The sequence below is a fragment of the Jaculus jaculus genome, chromosome 21 (genome assembly GCF_020740685.1).
Source record: "Jaculus jaculus isolate mJacJac1 chromosome 21, mJacJac1.mat.Y.cur, whole genome shotgun sequence".
In the NCBI taxonomy this organism is placed as follows: Eukaryota; Metazoa; Chordata; class Mammalia; order Rodentia; family Dipodidae; genus Jaculus; species Jaculus jaculus.
In genome coordinates, this window is record NC_059122.1 from 4,265,536 (window position 1) to 4,287,509 (window position 21,974).

General features: G+C 44.5%; 1 protein-coding gene across 1 annotated transcript in view; it reads left to right on the forward strand.

Moving 5' to 3' along the window:
• Rnf11 (ring finger protein 11) overlaps positions 1 to 21,245 on the forward strand; it is a 32,046-nt gene extending 10,801 nt beyond the window's left edge. The window contains exons 2-3 of the mRNA XM_045139376.1: positions 12,549 to 12,718; positions 19,444 to 21,245. Of these exons, the coding sequence (XP_044995311.1) occupies positions 12,549 to 12,718; positions 19,444 to 19,615 (342 nt within the window). The 3' untranslated portion in view covers positions 19,616 to 21,245. The remainder of the gene's footprint in view (positions 1 to 12,548; positions 12,719 to 19,443) is intronic.
• Positions 21,246 to 21,974: the final 729 nt, after the last annotated feature.

Sequence of the window (21,974 nt, forward strand, 5' to 3'; positions counted from 1 at the left end):
TCTCCCTTCACTTTCCTTTCACAATTCCACTCTCCATCATAACCCCCCCAATCAGTCTCTTTTATTTTGATGTCATCATCTTTTCCTCCTATTATGAGGGTCTTGTGTAGGTAGTGTCAGGCACTGTGAGGTCATCGATATCCAGGCCATTATGTGTCTGGAGGAGCACGTTGTAAGGAGTCCTACCCTTTCTTTGGCTCTTACATTCTTTCCACCACCTCTTCCGCAATGGACGCTGAGCCTTGGAAGGTGTGATAGAGATGTCTCAGTGCTCAGCACTCCTCTGTCACTTCTTACCAGCACCATGGTGCCTTCTGAGTCATCCCAAGGTCACCACCATCTGAAAAGAGAAGGTTCTCTAACCAAAAGTGAGAGTAGCATTAATACATGGGAATGAACATTAAGAGAAGTGCTTACTGGGCAGTTTGGTGAGCGTAATACACGCATTTACCCAGACAGCAGCAGACGTTACACCCCTAGGGCTCATGACCTCCCCCGTCATGGGTTTTCTGTACCAGGCATGTATTCCCTCCCATGGAGCAGGCCTCCAGTCCAATTAGAGAGTGATTGGTTTCCCCCATAACAGGCATGCCACTATTGCACCCATTGGCTCATTTGGTCTGCCTGGCCAAAGTTAAGGCTGGCAATGTCCACTCTTGTTTATCTCCATTTATGACCTCTCTCTCTCCCATGGAACAGCATGCACTGTGGCTATTTCCAGCTTTCTCTCAGCTGGTCTACATGGAGGAGGTTTTCAGCTCAGGTCCAGAAGGATTTCTCAGTGGCCTTCCATTTAAGTATGTGGAGTCTTCAGCAATAGGGTCTTACCATCTATTTCTGGTGGGAACCCAAGAGCCTTTGGCAATGGCCTGTAATGTTTTGGGGGCATCAGGGTCCTTCCTGGCCAACAACTCACTGGAAGGTCTCCCATCCCTGGCACTGAAAAATTTCTACTAACAATCTGTGGCTTCTGGATGTGCCGTTGTCCAAAAAAGTAGGTTTCCGCATGACTTATTCATGCCCTGTTAGATAGTGATTAACACTGTTCCCCACTTCCTTTACTTAGTCTCTTCCCCAGAGCTCACATTGGCTTTTTACACCCAGAAATCTGTTCTTAAATATATACAATGCCATCCCTTTAAGTCCTTCCCTCCCTTATATTTCCTTCCTCGCTTACTGGCCTTTGCTTCCAAGTTTTATTCCAATTCACAAGCCAAAGCAAGATTTATTTTGGTTAATATTTAAAAAAATATTTTCATTTATTTGAAAGTAAAGAGAGAAAGAGAGAATAGTCACACCAAGGTCTCCTGCTGCTGCAGATGAACTCTGGCTGTGTGTCTGGGCAGTTGAGCTCAGGTCCTTGGGCTTTGTAGGCTGGTGCCTTAACCACTAGCTCATCTCTCCAGCCCATGGTCAACACTTATTTCTCCATTCCTTCCCTTCCTTTCTCAGTTTTTTTTTTTTTTTTTTTTTTAGGTAGGATCTCTGTCTAGCTCAGGCTGACCTGGAATTCACTATGTAGTCTCAGGTTGGCCTTGAACTCAGCAATCCTCCTACCTCTGCCTCCCCAGTGCTGGGATTAAAGGTATGAGCCACCAGGCCTACCTTGTTTTTTGTTTTTCAGGCAGGGGGTCACTCTAGACCAGGTTGGCCTGTAACTCACTGATCTTCCTGCTTCAACTTCTCCAGTGCTGGGATTACAGGAGTGAGCTATCACACTTGGCATCTGTTTTTACTAATTTTTCATTATTGCGCACAAGTATATGTGTCTATGGATGTGCCAGGGTCTCTTGCTTCTGCAAATAGAATGCCAGGTCCTTGCATCACTTTTTGTGTCCAACTTTACAGGGGTGACTGGGAAATTAATTGACTCCTAGATGGCAGGCTTTGCAAACAAGAACCTTTAACATCTGAACCAGCTCCTCAGGTCCTTAGTAACTATTACTTGGTGCATTTCAAAAAGTTGCTAGTTTTCTTAAGTGTTTCTACCAATTTTCTTTCTTTCTTTTTTTTTTTAACTTTGTTTCTTTGGAGGGTCTTACTCCAGCTTAGGCTGACCTGGATCTCACTCTGTGGTCCCAGGCATGCTTCGAACTCACCGCAGTTCTCTTACCTCTGCTTCCCCAAGTGCTGGGATTAAAAGTGGGCACCACCACACCTGGCTCCACCAGTTTTCCACTCCAACCAGCAAATTGAATAGGGGTCCAGTTGCTCTGTATCCACTTCTGGCGGTTGTTGTTCCCGCAGGTATATTTGACAAAGCTGCATGGAGTTGTTATCTGTAACATTTATATGTGTGTACAATGGGAAATGATTGCCATAATCAGCGTAATTAAAATGTTACCTTGTGTATTTGTTTTGTGGAGACCTATTTTCATAACATTTTCCAGCTATCTACTGTACACTATACCCTATAGTCAATTCCAGAATTACTTATTTTTTAAAATTATTCATTTATTTGAAAGAGAGAGAGAGAGATAGGGAGAGAATGGGCATGCCTTGGCCTCCAGGCACTGCAAACAAACTCCACTTTGTGCATCTGGATTATGTGGGTACTGGGGAATCGAACCTGGGTACTTAGGCTTCATAGGCCTTAACCACTAAGCCATTCCTCCAGCTCCCTGTTATTTTTTAATGTACCCTAATAGATGTATGAATGTGTTTTCTTTTTTTCTTACCGGTTTTTGAGTTAGGGTCTCGCTGTAGCCCAGGTTGACCAAGAATTCGCTATATAGTCTCAGGGTGGGCGATCCTCCTACCTTGGCCTCCTGAGTGCTGGGACTAAGGGTTTGTGTCACCATATCCAGCCTTATTTTCTTTTTATTATTTATTTACTTGAGAGTGACAGAGAGAGAGAGAGAGAGAGAGAGAGAGAGGCAGAGAGAGAGAATGGGTACGCCAGGGCCTCCAGCCACTGCAAATGAACTCCAGATGCATATGCCCCCTTGTACATCTGACTTACGTGGTTCCTGGGGAGTTGAACCTGGGTCCTTTGGCTTTGTAGGCAAGCGCCTTAACTGCTAAACTAAGCGATCTCTCCAGCCCCAGCCTATTTTTTAAAAAAAAAATTATATATATATAATTGGTTTTGTTTTTTTTTAAATATTTTAAAAATTTATTTGTTTGAGAGAGACAGACACAGAGAGAAAGGCTAGAGGGAGAGAGAGAGAATGGGTGCGCCAGGGCTTCCAGCCTCTGCTAACGAACTCCAGACGCATGCACCCCCTTGTGCATCTGGCTAACATGGGACCTGGGGAACTGAGCCTCGAACCGGGGTCCTTAGGCTTCACAGGCAAGCGCTTAACCGCTAAGCCATCTCTCCAGCCCTGGTTTTGTTTTTTTGAGGTAAGGTCTTGCTTTAGCCCAGGCTGACCTGGAATTCACTATGTAGTCTCAGGGTAGCCTTGAACTCATGGCGATCCTCCTACCTCAGCTTCCTGAATGCTGGGATTAAAGACATGTGCCACCACACCTGACTAAAAATATTTTTATTATTTATTTACTTGCAAGTAGAGAGAGGAAAAGGGCCTCTTGCCACTGCAAAGGAATTCCAGACACATGTGCCACTTTGTGGGTCTGGCTTTAATATGGGTACTGGGAAATGGAACCTAGGCTGTCACATCTTCCAGGCAAGCACCTTTAACCACTGATCCATCTCCCCAATCCGTGGGAAGTATTTTCTTACGGTTTTCATATGCTTACTGGTTCTTTGGGGTGTCATCTTTTGTGAATTCCTTTGTTCAGTTTGTAGTTGGTGTGCCTGGTAGAACTTTGGACTGGAGATGCCATTTAGTTGGTAGAGCATTTGCTAGCATGCCCAAGGCCCTGTGTTCAGTCCATAGCACTCCTTAAACCAGGGACAGTGGCACATGCCTGTAATTCCAGCACTTGAGAGGTAGAGGCAGTCGATGTAGCAGTTTCCAGGCCAGCCTGGGCTACCTGAGACCCTCTATCCAAAAATGAGTAAATTATATATAATATCTGCAATACATAGTAAGTGTATACATATACATGAAAATATGAATGACCAGGACGATCTAAGGCTGGCATGTAGCTCGGTTGGTAGAGTATGTGTCACGGTGGCACATGTCTGTGGGAGAAGCAGAACTTCAAGGCCATCCTCAGCTCCATAGGGAGGTGGAGACCACTTTGGGAATCATGAGACCCTGTCTCAGAAAATAGACATTGACTTGTAGAAGTGTGACATGTGTGATGCTTTGCTTAGAAAATAGTAAACACTCTCTTTATGTCATTGAGAGAATAAAGAAGGGAAGAGAAGCTGAGAAAAGTGCTAGAACATAAATTATTTTCCTGCCTTTGCTGTACTCGTGAATATGGTTGACACTTCAAGTTATTTCCACACTTTGGCTGTTTTAGGCAGTACTCTGAGCACTTAATACATCAGACAGTCGTTGCTGTTTTGGTTGGTTGGTTGGTTGGTTGGGATTGAATGTAGGGCTTTGTGAAAGCTCGGCAGGCGGCAAGCTTGGTGCCACTGATTAATTGACATTCCCAGCCTCATCCAATACTTAAGATAAGTGTAATTTTTTCTTACTAATTACCGGTTTTTAAAGATGTAAGAAATTTAGGATACATAATAATACTTAGTTGGGCAATTTTAAACCATGGAAAATGTCCCAGAACAAGTCTGCCTGCTCTTTTTGTTTGTTTGGTTTTTGAGACAGGTAGCACAGGGTGTTTTGGAACTCACAGTGATCCTTCTTTCTCAGTCTCTCAAGTACTGGGATTACAAGTGTGTACCACCATGCTTCCTAAGCTACCCCTTTTTAAAAAGTACTCTGTCTGGCTATGCGTGCTGGTGCACACCTTTAATCCCAGCACTCGGGAGGCAGAGGTAGGAGGATCGCCATGAGTTCGAGGTCATCCTGAGAATATAGAGTGAATTCCAGGTCAGCCTGAGCCAGAGTGAGACCCTACCTCAAAAAAACAAAACAAACACACAAAAATATTTCTATTTATTTGAGAGATGTGGAGGCAGAGAGAGAGAGAGACAATAAGAATGGGTTTGCCAGGGCCTCCAGCACCTGCAAGTGAACTCCAGACACGTCCTCCACCTTGTGCATCTGGCTAATGTGAGTGCTGGGGAATCAACCTAGTCTTTTGGTTTTGCAGGCAAGTGTGTTAACTGCTGAGCCATCTCTCCAGTCCCTATGTGACATCGCTGGGCTGAAGAGATGGGTCAATGGTTAAGTGTGCTTCCTGTGCAAGCATGTGGGTCTGAGACTGCCTCAGTTCAGTGTCCAGCATCCTGCTGGATGTGACCACGTGTGCTTGTGACCTCAGTCCCCTATGGGAGCAGAGACCTGGGCGTGGGCATAAAACGGGCAAACTCTAGCATAGGGGAGCGACTCGGTTCAGTAAGAACGGGGGAGAGTGATGACGTGAGATACCAGTATAACGTGAGGCCCCACATAGGTTCCTACACACACACGTGTTAGAAGTGCCATTGACCAGCTGGGCTTTACTCTGTCTTGCCTTTCATGGCCAGGAGGTTTTCATGCTCTGTCCTCTTTCCTTCTGTTCATCTAATAAAGTCTCTCTAAATTAAAAAAAAATGTGTCCCTGCTGATGGTTTCGTTTAATGCCTCTGTGTCTGTACATTCCTGGTTCTATTGACTGGGTTAGGCTGTCGCTTTTTCTAAAGTCATGGAATGCATTGCTCGTGAGTAGAGTTGGATATCCCTTGCCACCTCTTTGGATTAGTTCCTTTTTCAAGTGAATATTACATTGGTTTACTCTGGTCCTGATTTTACTCTGGATGTAAACATTTTAAATTTTCTTTTCATGAGAGTGTCTTTTTTGAATAGAATTCTTATAGAATAATAGCAGTTTCCCTTTTGATGGGTAGGGCAGTTCTAGCAATGTTCCAACATGCTGTTGTGAATACTTAGCAGAGACTAATTATTTCATGGACCCTAAACATAAGGACTAGAAAGCTAGGCATGGTGCCACACGCCTGGAGTCCCAGCACTTGGGAGGATGGCGCCAGAGAGGACTGGGCTTGTAAGGCCAGTCTCTGTCACATAAATTTGATGTACTTACATGCGCATGCATGTGTGTGTGTACATGTATGGTGTTGGTGTTTTGTTTTGTTTTGTTTTGTTTTCCCTGGGTAAGGTCTCCCTCTAACCCAGGCTGACCTGGAATTCACTCTGTAGTGTCAGGGTGGCCTTGAACTCCCAGCGATCCTCCTACCTCTGCCTCCTGAGTGCTGGGCGTGTCAGTCTTTTGCCATTGTAAATGGTTGTATCATTTTTTTGTATCTAGTTTTATTTGGGTGGCTGGGGAATTAAACCTGGGCCAGCCAGCCTTACCAGCAAGCACCTTTGACCAATGGGGCATCTTCCCAGCCCTTTGCTATTTCATTTTTTAAAAAACGAACTACAGAAAGTATTTATGTGTATAATGTATTTTATATATATTACTTACTTTGGCCTTTTTGAGGCAGGGTCTCACTCTAGCTCAGGCTGACCTAGAACTCACTCTGTAGTTCCAGGCTGGCCTAGAACTCACAGTGCTCCTCTTAACCTCTGCCTCCCAAGTGCTGAGATTACAGGCGTGCGGCACCAGACATGGTTTTTACTATGTATTTATAGTACTACTTGTATATCATTTAAGGTTTATACCTGTGCTTTGTGTTTGTGGGCACATTTTATTTTTTATTTTTTTAACTTTTTAAAAATTTTTATTTATTTATTTATTTGAGAGCGACAGACACAGAGAGAAAGACAGATAGAGGGAGAGAGAGAGAATGGGCGCGCCAGGGCTTCCAGCCTCTGCAAATGAACTCCAGACGCGTGCGCCCCCTTGTGCATCTGGCTACGTGGGACCTGCGGAACCAAGCCTCGAACCGGGGTCCTTAGGCTTCACAGGCAAGCGCTTAACCACTAAGCCATCTCTCCAGCCCCACATTTGATATATATTTTTTTTTTATAACAAAGAGCTGGTTCTTTTTTTTTTTTTAAATTATTTATTTGAGAGCGACAGACACAGAGAGAAAGACAGATAGAGGGAGAGAGAGAGAGAATGGGCACGCCAGGGCTTCCAGCCTCTGCAAACGAACTCCAAATGCATGCGCCCCCTTGTGCATCTGGCTAACGTGGGACCTGCGGAACCGAGCCTCGAACCGGGGTCCTTAGGCTTCACAGGCAAGCGCTTAACCGCTAAGCCATCTCTCCAGCCCTAAATTATTTATTTATTTATTTATTTGAGAGTGACAGACACAGAGAGAAAGACAGATAGAGGGAGAGAGAGAGAATGGGCGTGCCAGGGCTTCCAGCCTCTGCAAACGAACTCCAGACGTGTGCGCCCCCTTGTGCATCTGGCTAACGTGGGACCTGGGGAAGCGAGCCTCGAACCGGGGTCCTTAGGCTTCACAGGCAAGCGCTTAACCACTAAGCCATCTCTCCAGCCCTTGATTTTTTAAAAAGTATTTTATTTACTTATTTGAAAGAGAATGGGGGTGCCAGGGCCTGTAGCCACTGTAAATGAACTCCAAGCCAGGCATGGTTGCTTGCACCTTTAATCCCAGCACTTGAGAGGCAGAATTAAGAGGATCACTGTGAGTTGGAGATCAGCCTGGGACTACAGAGTGAATTCCAGGTCAGCCTAGGCTAGAGTGAGACCCTACCCCAAAAAGTTAACAGATTAAAAAACAAAACAAAACTCCAGACACATGCATCACCTCGTACATCTGGCTTACATGGGTGCTGGGAATTGAACCTTGGTCCTTCAGCTTTGCAGGCAGGTGCCTTAACCACTAAGCCATCCCTCCAGTCCCACATCTGTTTTTTGGCATTTAAGTTTAAAATATTTTTGTCTTATACCTTATGGGTGTGCCAGGGTCTCTTGCCTCTACAAATGAATGCCAGACGCTTACATGACTTTTTGCATCAGAGCTGGCTTTATGTGGGTACTAGGGAATTGAACCTGGGCTGGTAGGTTTTGTAAGCAAGTGCCTTAACTGTTGGGCCATCTCCTCGGCGTACTAATAAGTTTTAGAATATTTTCATACTGTTGCAGTTAGGTTCTCATTGCTGGTAGAAATCACCCAACCAAGAGCAGCTTGTGGGAAAAAGAGGTTTATTTTGGTTTACAGGCTCAAGGGTATGCTCCATGATGGCAGGGGGAAACGATGGCATGAGCAGAGGGTAGACATCACTCCCGGGCCAACATAAGGTGGACCACAGCAACAGGGGAGTGTTCCACTGGCAAGGGGAAACTGGCTATAATACCCCTAAGCCCGCCCCCAACACTACCTCCAGGAGGCTTTAATTTTCAATTGCCACCAGCTGGGGAGACTAGCATTCCCAACATCTCAGTTTATGAGGGACACCTGAATCAAACCCACCCACACCCACACCCACACACCCCACCCCCAAACAAACCATTATCAATCTGCATTTTCCCACCCATTGTGAAAGCCTTAGGCAACCACAGATCCACTTTCTCTTACCGATTTGCCAGTTCTGGACATTGTATGTATATTGATTGACTCATTTGTGTGATTTTTTTGTTGGTGGTGGTTTTATTTGGGAAGGGTCTCTCTGTAGCCCAGGCTGGCTTTGAATGAGCTGAGCTACCATAATTGGCCCTTCCCCTGAAGTTTTTTTTAATATATATCTTTTTATTATTTATTTGAGAGACCAAGAGAGAGAATGGGCGTGCCAGGGCCTCCAGCTGCTGCAAACGAACTCCAGACGGGTGTACCCCCTGTGCATTTGGCTAATGTGGGTCCTGGGGAATAGGGCCTCAAACCAGGGTCCTGAGGCTTCACAGGCAAGTGCTTAACCACTAAGCCATCTCTCCAGCCCCCCCCCCTGAAGTTTTTAACTCTGAGGCTTGTCCACATTGAGCTGCCAGCAGCTGGTCACTAACAGCTCAGGTTTTGCTACCCTGGGTGTCTGGGGGTTTTGTTCCAGTGAAGTCTGGGTTCTTGTATTCAACCATCTGTTTCTCTTGTGAAAGGCAAGTGTATTAGCCCCGTGATGGCACTCCTGACAGATTGAAAACCTTCATTTATTAATTTTCTTAGCTTTTAAAAAGTTTATTTATTCATTGGAGAGAGGGAGAATGGGCGCATCAGGACCTCCAGCCACTGTAAACTTAACTCCAGATGCATGCGACACCTTGTGCATTGGGCTTACGTGGATCCTGGGGGTCCTTAGGCTTTGCAGGCAACTACCTTAGCTACTGTGCCATCTCTCCAGCCCAATTTTCTTAGCTTTTTACTTGTTAAACGTAGCCCCTTTAAATGCCAATAAGAAGCTATGCATTCTTGGAGCTGAGAATTAGCTCAGTAATTAAGGCACTTGCTTGCAAAGCCTTCTGGCCCAGGTTCAGTCCCCAAGCTGCCCATATAAACCAGATGCAAAAAGTGGTCCAAGAGTCTGGTGTCCTTTAGCTGTGGCAAAAGGCCCTAGCACGCCTACACACATAAATACAAAATAATAAAAGAGCTATGACATCTTAATTTTCATAATTTTATAAAAATAGATCTACCTTTATATTTAATTAAAATTTTTAAATAATTTTTAAAATTTTTTTGTTTGAGACAGAGGAAAGAGAATGGGCTTGCTGGGGCCTCTAGTCACTGTAAACAAACTCCAGATGCCCGTGGCACCTTGCACTGCTGGCTTACGTGGGATCTGGAGAATTGGACCTGGATCCTTAGGCTTCGTAAGCAAGCACCTTAGCCACCAAGTCATCTCTCCAACCCATTAATTTTTAAAAAATTTTTTGTTTATTATTTGAAAGTGACAGAGAGAGAAAGAGGCAGATAGATAGAGAATGGGCACGCCAGGGCCTCCAGCCACTGCAAAGGACCTCCAGACGTGTGCGCCCCCTTGTGCATCTGGCTAACATGGGTCCTGGGGAATCAAGCCTCTAACTGGGATCCTTAGGCTTCACAGGCAGCTGCTTAACCGCTAAGCCATCTCTTCAGCCCCAGCCCATTAACTTTTAAAAAATTAATTTAAAATTTAAAAAATACATATTTTTATTTTTCATTTATTTGAGAGAGAGAAAGAGGCAGAGAGGGAGAGAGGCAAATACAGAATGGGCACATCAGGTCCTTTAGCCACTGCATACGAACTCTGGACCCTTGTGCCAACATGTGTATCTGCCCTACGTGGGTACTGGGGGAATCGAACCCTGGTCTTCAGGCTTTACAGGCAAGCACCTTAACCACTAAGCCTTTTCTCAGTCTAGCTCAGGCTGGCCTGGAATTCACTGTGTAGTCTCAGGGTGGCCTTGAACTCAGCGATGTGTGTGTGTGTGTGTGTGTGTGTGTTTTGAGGTAGGGTCTCACTCTAGCCCAGGCTGTCCTGGAATTCACTATGGAGTCTCAGGGTGGCCTCAAACTCACGGTGATCCTCCTACCTCTGCCCTCCGAGTGGTGGGATTACAAGCATGTGCCACCATGCCCAGCTCCCATTATTATTTTTGAAGCGAGGTCTTGCTGTGTATCCCTAACTGGCCTCAAACCTGCACTAACCCTTGTGCCTCAGCATGCCCAGTGCTGGAATCACAAGGTGCACAGCGGTGGCTGCACATTATCTTGAAGGCAGAGCAGCAGGCTTTGCAGCAGGACAGGTCAGCTGGGATTGAGTTTACACGGTGAGTGTAGCCAAGAAGTGGGGTAGAGAGATAGGGCGCACTCAGAGGAAGTCATGACCCTTTGGGGGTCCGTTTCCAGTAGAGTAGTGCCGAGGAATGGGACGCTAGAATGACGTAGCTCATATGTACGTGGAGTGAGGCAGAAAGAAGCTCAAAGTCATCACGTTGAAGGGCAGCCTGAGATACATGAGACTCACTCTCATAAAGAAGTCAGTGGGCTGGAGAGATGGCTTAGTGGTTAAGCACTTGCCTGTGAAGCCTGAGGACCCTGGTTCAAGGCTCGATTCCCCAGGACCCACGTTAGCCAGTTGCACAAGGATGTGCATGCGTCTGGAGTTCGTTTGCAGTGACTAGAGACCCTGGCACAACCATTCTCTCTCTTTCTGCCTCCTTCTCTGTCGCTCTCCAATAAACACACACACACACACACACACACACACACAAAAAAGTCAGTGAAATGTTCCATCCAGCGTATGGTTAGTTTCATATGATACAACTTTTCTACTAGACTGAAAGAAAAAGTGGCTTGTTTTGTCTTTGGTTTTATGAGGTGGGGACTCACTGTAGTCCAGGCTGACCTGGAATTCACTATGTAGTCTCAGGGTGGCCTCGAACTCAGGGTGATCCTCTTATCTCTGCCTGCCAAGTGTGGGGATCAAAGGCGTGCTCTTATTGTTTTACTTTGCAAAGTGTGTCTTAATACCCAGTGCTGTCTTGCTAGCCTCTCATTTGGTTGGCCCTTTTCCCCTCAGACAGTCAAGGCCCTCTGACTTTTCTGTCTTGAACTAAGTAATGATGTATTTATGGGTGGGGAGGGAAGCGTCTTTGAGACAGTCATATGTAACTGTTTGGTTTCAGACCTCCCAAGTACAAGGATTACATATGGTCACCAATTGATATCAAAACTAATTCCTAAGTATGCTTATTTCAGCATAGTATGGATTGAGTGCTGAGATAACAAGTGTGCGCCACCACACGCAGCAAAAAAGGTCACATAGCCGGGTGTGGTGGCGCATGCCTTTAATACAGCACTTGGGAGGCAGAGGTAGGAGGATTGCAGTGAGTTTGAGGCTACCCTGAGACTAGAGTGAATTCCAGGTGAGCCTGAGCTAGAGTGACACCCTGCCTCAAAAAAGCCAAAAAAAAAAAAAAAAAAAGGTCACATAGATGTGCATCTGGCTTACGTGGGTCCTGAGGAATCGAACCTGGGTACTTAGGCTTTGCAGGCAAGTGCCTTGACCGCTAAGCCATCTCTTCAGCCTCAACACATTTTTTTAAACTAGAATTTCACATACGTAAAAGTATCCTCTCTTAAGTGAATTTTAGGGTTATTGTCTATATGAAAAGTATGTTCATAATGTCTATGTGTGTGTGCGTGCAAGAAAGGGTTCCATCTGGAGCTCATTATGTAGCCCTAGCTGGTTACAAACTCGAGATCCTCCTGCCTCAGCTAGGATTATCAGCCTGTATCAGCAGGTCATGCTGAACAGCCAGCTCTAAAGGAAACATTGAATGCTGCAGGTTAGAGAATAATTAGCAAGTCTAGCCCAAGTGCTTTTCCCATGACACGTCTGCTCCTGTTTGTTGTGGGTGCACCTGGATTAAGTGGTCTTCATGGAAGGAAATGGTTCTCTGTACACTGCAGGTCTGTTTTTCAGCGAAGCCTGTGCTGATATCCTTTCCAAGTAGGTCATAGATTTGAGTGCCTGTGTTTCAGGATCTGAGTTACGGCAGTGGAGTAAAATCGCACTTCTGCGCACTTAGCCAGCGTCTGTTTCTCTTCTCACAGCTAGCTCCCTTCCCTCCCGCTTCCGGCCAAAATGTAAATGAACACGTAGGTCCATAAAGACATAAATCCCCCCCCCCAATGGGTTTTGAAATGACGCTTTTCTTCCACTCTTCACTTTTAGGAGCAAGTTCCAGTTCCAGTCTATCATCCAACACCTAGCCAGACTCGGCTAGCAACTCAGCTGACGGAAGAGGAGCAGATTAGAATAGCTCAGAGAATAGGCCTTATCCAGCACCTGCCTAAGGGCGTCTACGACCCTGGAAGAGATGGGTCAGAAAAGAAGATCCGAGAGTAAGTCTTAGCGCATACGGTCTGCATACGGTCTAGGGCTGTGTTCAGTTGCGTCCCAGCGTGCGGGGGGGGGGGGGGGGGGGGGGGGGGGGGGAGCAGGGCCCGGTGCCTCCCTGCTAGGCTGAGCTGAGCTGTGTCTCTAGCCGCAGACGCTACCTTCTGACAAGTTTGCCTTTTCTCCTAGATTGAAGGGAGCCAAGGATACTTACTATATTGGAAAGCTTCAGTTAAATGTAGTAATAAGTAATAATTTGTATTTAAAAAGCTAACAAAGTATGATGTGAATTCTGACCAGTATACTGCTTGTCCATCTGGAGGACAGTTAATAGTAATTTAAAGTGCTCACCTATGTGAGTGTGAACAGGGGACCAACATTTCTGGTGGCTTTATTAACTTTTTTTTTTGGAAAGTAGTTTGCAATATGGCAAGGATTTAAGCCCTTGAAGGCAGAAGCCATATCCTTTGGGGTAATACTGCTAAGAGTACATTCCCCACTGAAGCTTAGCGTAAAATGTTTAATATAGCCTTACTTAGGGGGTGAAAATGAAAGTGAGTAATTGTTCAACAGTAGAGAGGCTAAGTTTTTTATTAAGAGTTAAGTAAATGTGATACAGGAATTATTGGGGGGGGGGCAGAGGGTTGAGGTAGGGTCTTGCTGTAGCTCAGGCTGATCTGGAATTCACTCTGTAGTCTCAGGGTGGCCTTGGACTCATGGCCATCCTCCTACCTCTGCCTCCCGAGTGCTGGGATTAAAGACATGTGCCACCACGCCTGGCCGATGCAGGAATTCTTTATTTTTTGGGAGGTTTTAAGGTAGGGTCTTGCTCTAGCCCAGGTTCACTTGGAATTCACTATGTAGTCTCAGGATGCCTTCAAAATCAGGGCAGTCCTGCTACATCTGCCTCCCCAAGTGCTGGGATTAAAGATGTATGCCACCACACCTGGCTAGGAGTTCTTATTTTATTTTATTCACTTACTTGCAAGCACAGGGAGAGAGAGAAGAAAGGGAAAAAAAAAGAGAAAATGAGATTGTCAGGGCCTCCAGACACTGCAAACAAACTCCAGATGCATGTGCTACTTTGTACATCTGGCTTTACATGAATGCTGGGGAATTGAACTTGGGTGGTTAGCCTTTACAGGCAAGTGACTTAACCTCTAAGCCATGTTTTCAGCCTGGAATTCTTTTTTTCCCCAAATTTTACTTTTTGTTTTTCATGGCAGTTCTCCTACCTCAGCCTCCCGAGTGCTGGAATTAAAGGTGCACACCACCATGCCCGGCTGAATTCTTAGTTTAAAACACATTTAATCCCAGAAGCTGGAAGGCTGAGGTAGGAGAATTACTATGAGTTCGAGGCCACCCTGAGACTTCATAGTGAATTCCAGGTCAGCCTGGGTTATAGTGAAAACCTACCTAGGGGGGGACGGATGTGTGTGTGACACACACACAACAAATAATGTATGTATAATGTATTTATTTTTAAGAGGAGGGGAAGAGACAGCATGGGTCACGGTAATCCTCCTACCTCTGCCTCCTGAGTGCTGGGATTAAAGACGTGTGCCACCACGCCCGGCTCTCTTTTTTTTTTTATTATTGACAACTTCCATAATTATAGACAATAAACCATGTTTATTCTCCCCTTTCACTTTCCCCTCTCAACCCAACTCTGTCATATTCCCTCTACCTCTCAATCAGTCTTTTATTCTGATGTCATCATCTTTTCCTCCTATTATGATGGCTTAGTGTAGGCACTGTGAGGTCATGCATGTCCAGGCCATTTTGTGTGTGGAAGAGTGCATTGTAAGGAGTTCCACCTGTCCTTTGGCTCTTACATTCTCTCCACCTCCTCTTCTTCTTCAATGGACCCTGAGCCTTGGAAGTTGTGATAGACATATTGTAGTACTGAGCGCTCCTCTGTCACTTCTCAGTACCATGGTGCCTTCTGAATCATCCCAAGGTCACCGCCATCTGAAAAGAGAAGGTTCTGTAACCAAAAGTGAGAATAGTATTAATATACGAGTATGAACATTTACAGAAGTGCTTACCGGGCAGTTTGGTGAGCATAATGTATTTATTTAGCCATACACCAGCAGGTGTTATACACTTTGGGCTCGTGACTTACCCTTCTTAAATTTTCAGTACCAGGCATGTATTCCCTCCCATGGAGCAGGCCTCCAGTCCAATTAGAGAGTGATTGTTTTCCCCCATAACAGGCATGCCACTATTGCACCCATTGGCTCATTTGGTCTGCCTGGCCAAAGTTAAGGCTGGCAATGTCTACTGTTTATCTCCATTGATGACTTCTCTCTCTCCCATGGAACTGCATGCAGTGTGGCTTTTTCCAGATTTCTGTCAGCTGGTCTACGTGGAGGTTTTCAGCTCAGCTCCAATAAGATTTCTCAGTGGCCTTGTAAACCAAATATGTGGAGTCTTCAACAATAGACTCTTACCATCTATTTCTGGTGGGAAACCAAGAGCCTTTGACAATGGTTTGGTGGCATCAGAGGCCTCCCTGGCCAACAACTCCCTGAAGGGTCTCCCATCCCTGGCACTGAAATTTTTCTGCTAACAGTCTGTGGCGTCCGGGTGTGCCATTGTCCAAAAAAGTAGGTTTCTGCATGACTTATTCATGCCCTGTTAGGTATTGATTAACTCTCTTCCCCAGAGCTCACATTGGTTTTTCTATACCCAGAAATCTGGTTTTCTTCTTGCATATATACAGTGCCATCCCCTTAAGTCCTCCTTCCCTTATAGCCCCTTTCTAGCTTACTGGCCTCTTCTTCCCAGTTTTATTCCAACTCATACACAAGTCCAAATCATTTGTAGCTAGGATCCACATATGAGAGAGAACATGCAATGTTTGGCTTTCTGGACCTGAGTTACCTCACTTACTATAATCCTTTCCAGGTCCATCCATTTCCTTGCAGATTTCGTAGTATCATTTTTCTTTACCACTAAATACAATTCTATTGTATAGATTTACCACATCTTCATTACCCATTCATCAGTTAAGGGATATCTAGGCTGGTTCCATTTCCTAGCTATTGTGAATAGAGCAGTAATAAACATGGTTGAGCAAGACTCTCTAAGGTAGTGAGTCGAGTCCTTAGAAAATACGCCTGGGAGTGTTATAGCTGGGTCATATGGTGAAACTATTTTTAGCTGTCTCAGGAACCTTCACACTGATTTCCACAATGGCTGGACCACATTGCATTCCCACCAATTCCCGCCAGCATTTATTGTCATTTGATTTCTTGATAAGTCATTCTGACAAGAATGAGATGGAATCTCAAAATAGTTCTAATTTGCATTTCCCTGATCCTAAGGATGTAGAACTTTTTTTAGATGTTTATATGCCATCTGTATTTCTTCTTTTGGGAACTCTCTATTTAGTTTCATGGCTCGTTTTAAAAAGTTTGTTTATTTAGTTGAGAGTGACAGGCAGATAGAGAAAGAGGCAGAGAGAGTGAGAATGGATGCACCATGGCCAGTGCAAATGAACTCCAGACGCGTGCGCCCCCTTGTGCATCTGGCTTACGTGGGTCCTGGAGAATCGAGCCTCGAACTGGGTCCTTAGGCTTCACAGGCAAGTGCTTAACTCCTAAGCCATCTTTCCAGCCCCCTATAACTCAGTTTTTTTACTTGGGTTGTTTTGATTTCTTTAGTTGTTTGAGCTCTTTTTGTATCCTGGATATTAATCCTCTGTCAGATGTTTAGTTGGCAGAGATTTTCTCAATCCGTTCCATAGGTTGTCTCTTTGCTGTACAAAAGCTTTGTAATCTCATGAGGTCCCATAGGCTGATCAGTGGTTGTGTTTCGTAAGCTGCTGGGGTCATATTCAGAAAGTCTTTGTGTATGCCAGTATGCTGAAGGCTTTCCCCTGCTTTTTCCTCTAGCAGCTTCAGGTCTGATATTAAGGTCTTTGATCCATTCGGACTTAATTCTTGTGCATGGAGAGAGGTAAGGATCTATTTTCATCCTTCTACCTATAGCTATCCAGTTTTCCCGGCACCTTTTGTTGAAGAGGCTGTTTTCTCCAGTGAATATTTTTGTGGAGGATCAGGTGGCTACAGCTGCCCAGACTTACAAATGAATTCCAGATGCATAAGGGGGCTATAGAGATGGCTTAGTGGTTAAGGTGATTGCAAAGCCAAAGGACCCAGATTCAATTCCCTAGGACCAGCTGGGCATGGTTGCCCACGCCTTTAATCCCAGCAGTTGGAAGGCAGAGGTAGGAGGATCGCCATGAGTTCAAGGTCACCCTGAGACTGTAGTGAGTTACAGGTCAGCCTGGGCTAGAGTGAGACCCAAATAAGGCAGGTGCACATGGTGGCTCATACATGGGTGGTTTGTTCGCAGTGACTAGAGGTCCTGGTGCCTCCATTCTCATCCATATTCTCTCTTTCTCATAAAGGAAAAGATTCTAAAAAACAAAAATAATTAACAATACATTCTGAAGGGGTTCTGGAGAGATGGCTCAGCAGTTAAAGGTACTTGCTTTCCAAGCCTGGCTGCCTGGGTTCAGTTCCCCAGAACTCATGTAGAACTAGATGCACAAAGAAGTGCGTGCATCAGCGGTGTGTTTGCAGTGGCAAGAGACCCAGGTGCACACCTGTTTTCTTGCTCACACAGCTCTCTCTTTGCAAATAAATAAATGAAGATATTTTTTCACAAGAGTTCTTTCACCAAGAACCTGTAAGAATCTTTTAAAAATATTTTATTATTTATTTGCAAACAGAGAGACAAGAGTATGGGTGCAGCAGAGCCTTGAGTTGCTGCATGCACCACTTTGTGCATCTGGCTTTATTGTGAGGACTGGGGAAATCTTAAGACATTAGGGTTTTGGAAGGAAGTACATTAACTGCTGAGCCATCTCTCCAGCCCAAATTTTTTTTTGTTTTTGTTTTTGTTTTTCAAGGTAGGATCTCATTCTAGTCCAGGCTGACCTGGACTCAGGGTGGCCTCTAGCCGCTGCAAAGAAACTCCAGATGCATGCACCACCTTTGCATCTGGCTTACGTGGGTCCTGGAGCATCAAACCAGGATCCTTTGGTTTTGCAGGCAAATGCCTTAACCACTGAGCCATCTCTTTAGCCCTTTTTAATTTATTGTATTTATTTATTTGAGAGAGAGGCAGACAGAGTGAAAATGGTCACTGCAAATGGACTGCAGTCACGTGCACTACCTTGTGCAAGTGGCTTACATGGGTACTGGGAAATCAAACTTGGCTCTTTAGGCTTTGCAGGCAAGTGCATTAACCCCTAAGCCATCTCTCCAGCCATTGTGAAACAATTTTAAACATTTGAGAGAGAGGGTCAGATAGGGAATGGGCACACCAGGGCCTTTAGCCACTGGAAATGAACTCCAAACGATGCATCACCTTGTGCATCTGGCTTACATAGGTCCTGGGGAGTTATACCTGAGTCCCTTGGCTTTGCAGGCAAGCACCTTAACCACTAAGTCATTTCTCCAGCCCAAAACAATTTTATTAATTCTTTTAACTGTTTGCTTGTTTTGGTTTTTCAAGGTAGGGTCTCCCTCTAGCCCAGGCTGACCTGGAATTCACTACGGAGTGTCAGGGTGGCCTCAAACTCAGGGTGATTCTCCTACCTCTGCCCCCCAAACGCTGGGATTAAAGGCGTGTACCACCACGCCCGGCCAATTTTATTAATTCTTGATATTTGAAGATAAAAGTTTTTTTGTGGTGAGTTTTCTCCCTAGGACTCATCATTGTCTGATATTTTTCAATTAGGGTGGCCATTCTTCTAAATTGACAATGACCTCATTTACACAGATATAATCGAATTTACTGTTAATGTTTACTTGACCTGTAGTACTTCAGAGCTCAGTGGCTAGAGTACTGACCTTTGTACCACAGCAAAACTGGGTTACTTCTTGGACCCACAGAACAGCGCAGTAGATTTGAAATTGGGTTAATGAAAAGACAGTTTCTACTTATAGCAGCCGTGTGAGTAGACAGACAATAATGATTTTGTTATTCACATGTAGCTGCTAAAATAACTATTACTTAGATTACATTGAAAACTCAATGCAAAGAAACAAAGTTGATCAAACTGATGGTTTTAACGTACCTAAAGCACCATATTATCCTGTAGATGTTTCTGTTTTTCGAGGCAGGGTCTCGCACTAGCCCAGGCTGACCCGGAATTCACTCTGTAGTCTCAGGGTGGCCTCGAACTCTACCTCTGCCTCCCGAGTGCTGGGATGAAAGGTGTGCACCACCACATCCAGGTTTTTTGTTGTTGTTGTTGTTGTTGTTTTTAATGTAAGGTCTCCCTGTAGCCCGTGCTGACCTGGAACTCACTCTATCTTCCCAGGCTGGCCTCAAGCTCTTTTTTTAAAAAATTTATTTATCTATTTGCAAACAGAATGGGCACACCAGGGCCTCCAGTTGCTGCAAACCAATGCTAGATGCATGTGCCACTTTGTGCATCTGGCTTCACGTGGGTACTGGGGAATTGAACCCAGGTCATTAGGCTTTGCAGGCAAGTGCGTTAACCACAGACCTATCTCTCTAGACTGCTGTTGCTTGCTGTTAAACCTTGCAAAGTCCCAGGCAATGAAAATCAGACCATGAATGGATCAGTGCTTACTAGGAAAAATTCAGTTTGCGTGATGAGGTGATGGGTCACAGTGTTTTGCAGTGGGATTTTGAGGAAGATTCTGCATAGGCCACTGGTGTGAGAATGCTTGGCTCTCTCCCCCAGGTGTGTGATCTGCATGATGGACTTTGTCTACGGAGACCCGATCCGATTCCTGCCGTGCATGCACATCTACCACCTGGACTGCATAGACGACTGGTTGATGAGGTCCTTCACGTGTCCCTCCTGCATGGAGCCGGTGGACGCAGCCCTGCTTTCCTCCTATGAGACTAACTGAGCCAGGGCGCCTCGTCTGACCTGAAGTGAACCATCGCTTGGGGTGGTTTTGATCTTTTGTCACTGAGCCCAAGGAGCAGGGATTAGGAGCTAAAATCATGACAGAAGCTTCCCACGAGTTCCTGGACGGCTGCAGATATCGAGGAAAGTATGTAAGGTTTTAGAAACTTTGGGGGGAAAGTAGGATGATATTTTTATGTAAAGCCTTGACCCAGTGTTTAAAAATATAATTGTGTTTAGATCTTGTTGTTGCTCCAGTACATAGGAATTGTGCAAAGTGTTACAGCAGCTGTCTATGTTTAAATTGTGTATGTTGAAGATTAGGAAAAAAAAAAAAGTAGTAGTTATTTTTTCCTAAATGAGATAAGTTTCTTCTCTCTTCCACCTAAATTCTTTTCTGAAGTTACCGGCATTTGGGTCAAGGTTTTATTAAACGCTACATTTTATAACACTGGCACAAAAAAAAGTAGTTTTAAGCTTGTTTGCACAGTTCTTTTTTTCCATTGGAAATGGAATTCATTGCCTTAGGTCTTTTTAAATAGTGTTATATTATCGTTGGGGCTGGCTCTATGCTTGAAAACCAGTTTATTTATAACCTGTTGTGAGTGCTATATTCTGTTTGCAGTTAGGAAATGCAGAATTCAAAGTGATCTCCTAGCTTGTAAGCAAACTGAGATGCACTATATCCCTTTCTATTAAAAAAAAATCAGTTAATGTGTCAGGAAACCAACTCCAGCAAAGTGGGTTTCATGTTACCCTTTCCTTATGTATTTTATCCTTTTCGTTAATATGGTGATAATTGAAAGTCAAGATAAATTTTAAATATTACGAATGTGATTTATTGAGCTCAAATTATACTACAGTGCTTATGTAAAAATGAAGGTGGCACCATGGTGAGACTTAGCAAGGAGTAGCTTCTCGGGTACAATAATTTTGATTCTTTCCCATGACCTCTTTCCCTGATGTCTTGAACCATAGCAGAAGGCTGCTGGCCTCTCGTTACTGTGGAGCCGAGGTCATTGAAGTGACATATCTTGGTCTTTGGTTCTTGGAGAGGCATCTGTGAAGTCCTGCGAGGTGACTGAGCAAATACAGGCAAACGTGGTTCATGCCTTACATACACAGGCAGCAGAGTTTGTATCACCACATAACTTCATAGTTGTGATTTCAAAACAGGATGTTTTCCTTTTTTTATTTTTCTTGCAGTTTCTGTAAGAGCCCTCTAAGTCTCTAAGCTCCTGAAGTGTTGAGAGGGTGGCGATGGTCTAATGAAGATGTAATAATGTTTTATCCACTCGGCGGGTGTTTATTTTTCCTTATATTCTCAGAGAGGTTTTATTGGTTTGGCTCAGTGATATTATAGTTAAAAGTCATTAGCAGAAGGCGAGGCAATCTCCACTGACCATAGAAGTGGGTTGTATTCTATCCTGAGCGGAATAACTGACACGACACTTCCCGTGCTGCTTAGTTTCCTGATGAGCCCCACGATGGAGACTTGAAGATGGATTTAAGAAGTGAAACAAATTAGACTATCAGGTTCTAGTAAACTGTTTCATGTGTATACCTTGCTTAATTTCTGTTCATTAATTAATTTATATCCACCCAATTACATAAAGGAAATCTGGAGGAAAGAGCTGAAGTTGTGTAATACTTTCAGGGGTAATTCCCCTCTTACCCTTGTGTTTTGTACGTAGATGTGATGTGTGTGCCATCAGGCATCATTGTTACAGAAACCTCCTTTTCTACCCACTACACTTCCAAAACTGGTCAAAGAACTTTTCCTGTCCACGTCGCAGTTAGGCATTTTTTACAGCGCTGAACGGAGTTCTTGTGGGCGCTTCCTCTTCTCACTGTGTTCTGCACACACCCCGTCCGAAGTTGTTAAATAAAGTTGTAACCCAGCTCTGAAGGGCGAAAGTTAGACTTGCTTACATGAGAATATTTCCCAAAATATCCATTGAAAAATGGCATGTATAAATTTAATTACTTTTAATTTTATACATATAAATACCTTTAGGAATTATTATTTTTACTGGTTGGTGTTTCATATATTCTAGTCATATGCTTACAAAATTGATAGCATTAAAATTCTTGCTCATTCTTTTTATTTTTATATTTGAGAGAACGAGAGAGGGGATGGGTGCACCAGGGCCTTCAGCCACTGCAAATAAACTCCAGACACATGCGCCACCCTCATGTGGGTCCTGGGGAATTGAACCTGAGTCCTGTGGCTTTGCCGACAAGCACCTTAACCACGAAAGCATCCCTCCGACCCGCATTAAAATTCTTAAATCAGGTAGCCTGCTTACAAACTGGCAAGGTGTGCTCAAGCTTGGTTGTAGGATTTGAAATGTCTGAAA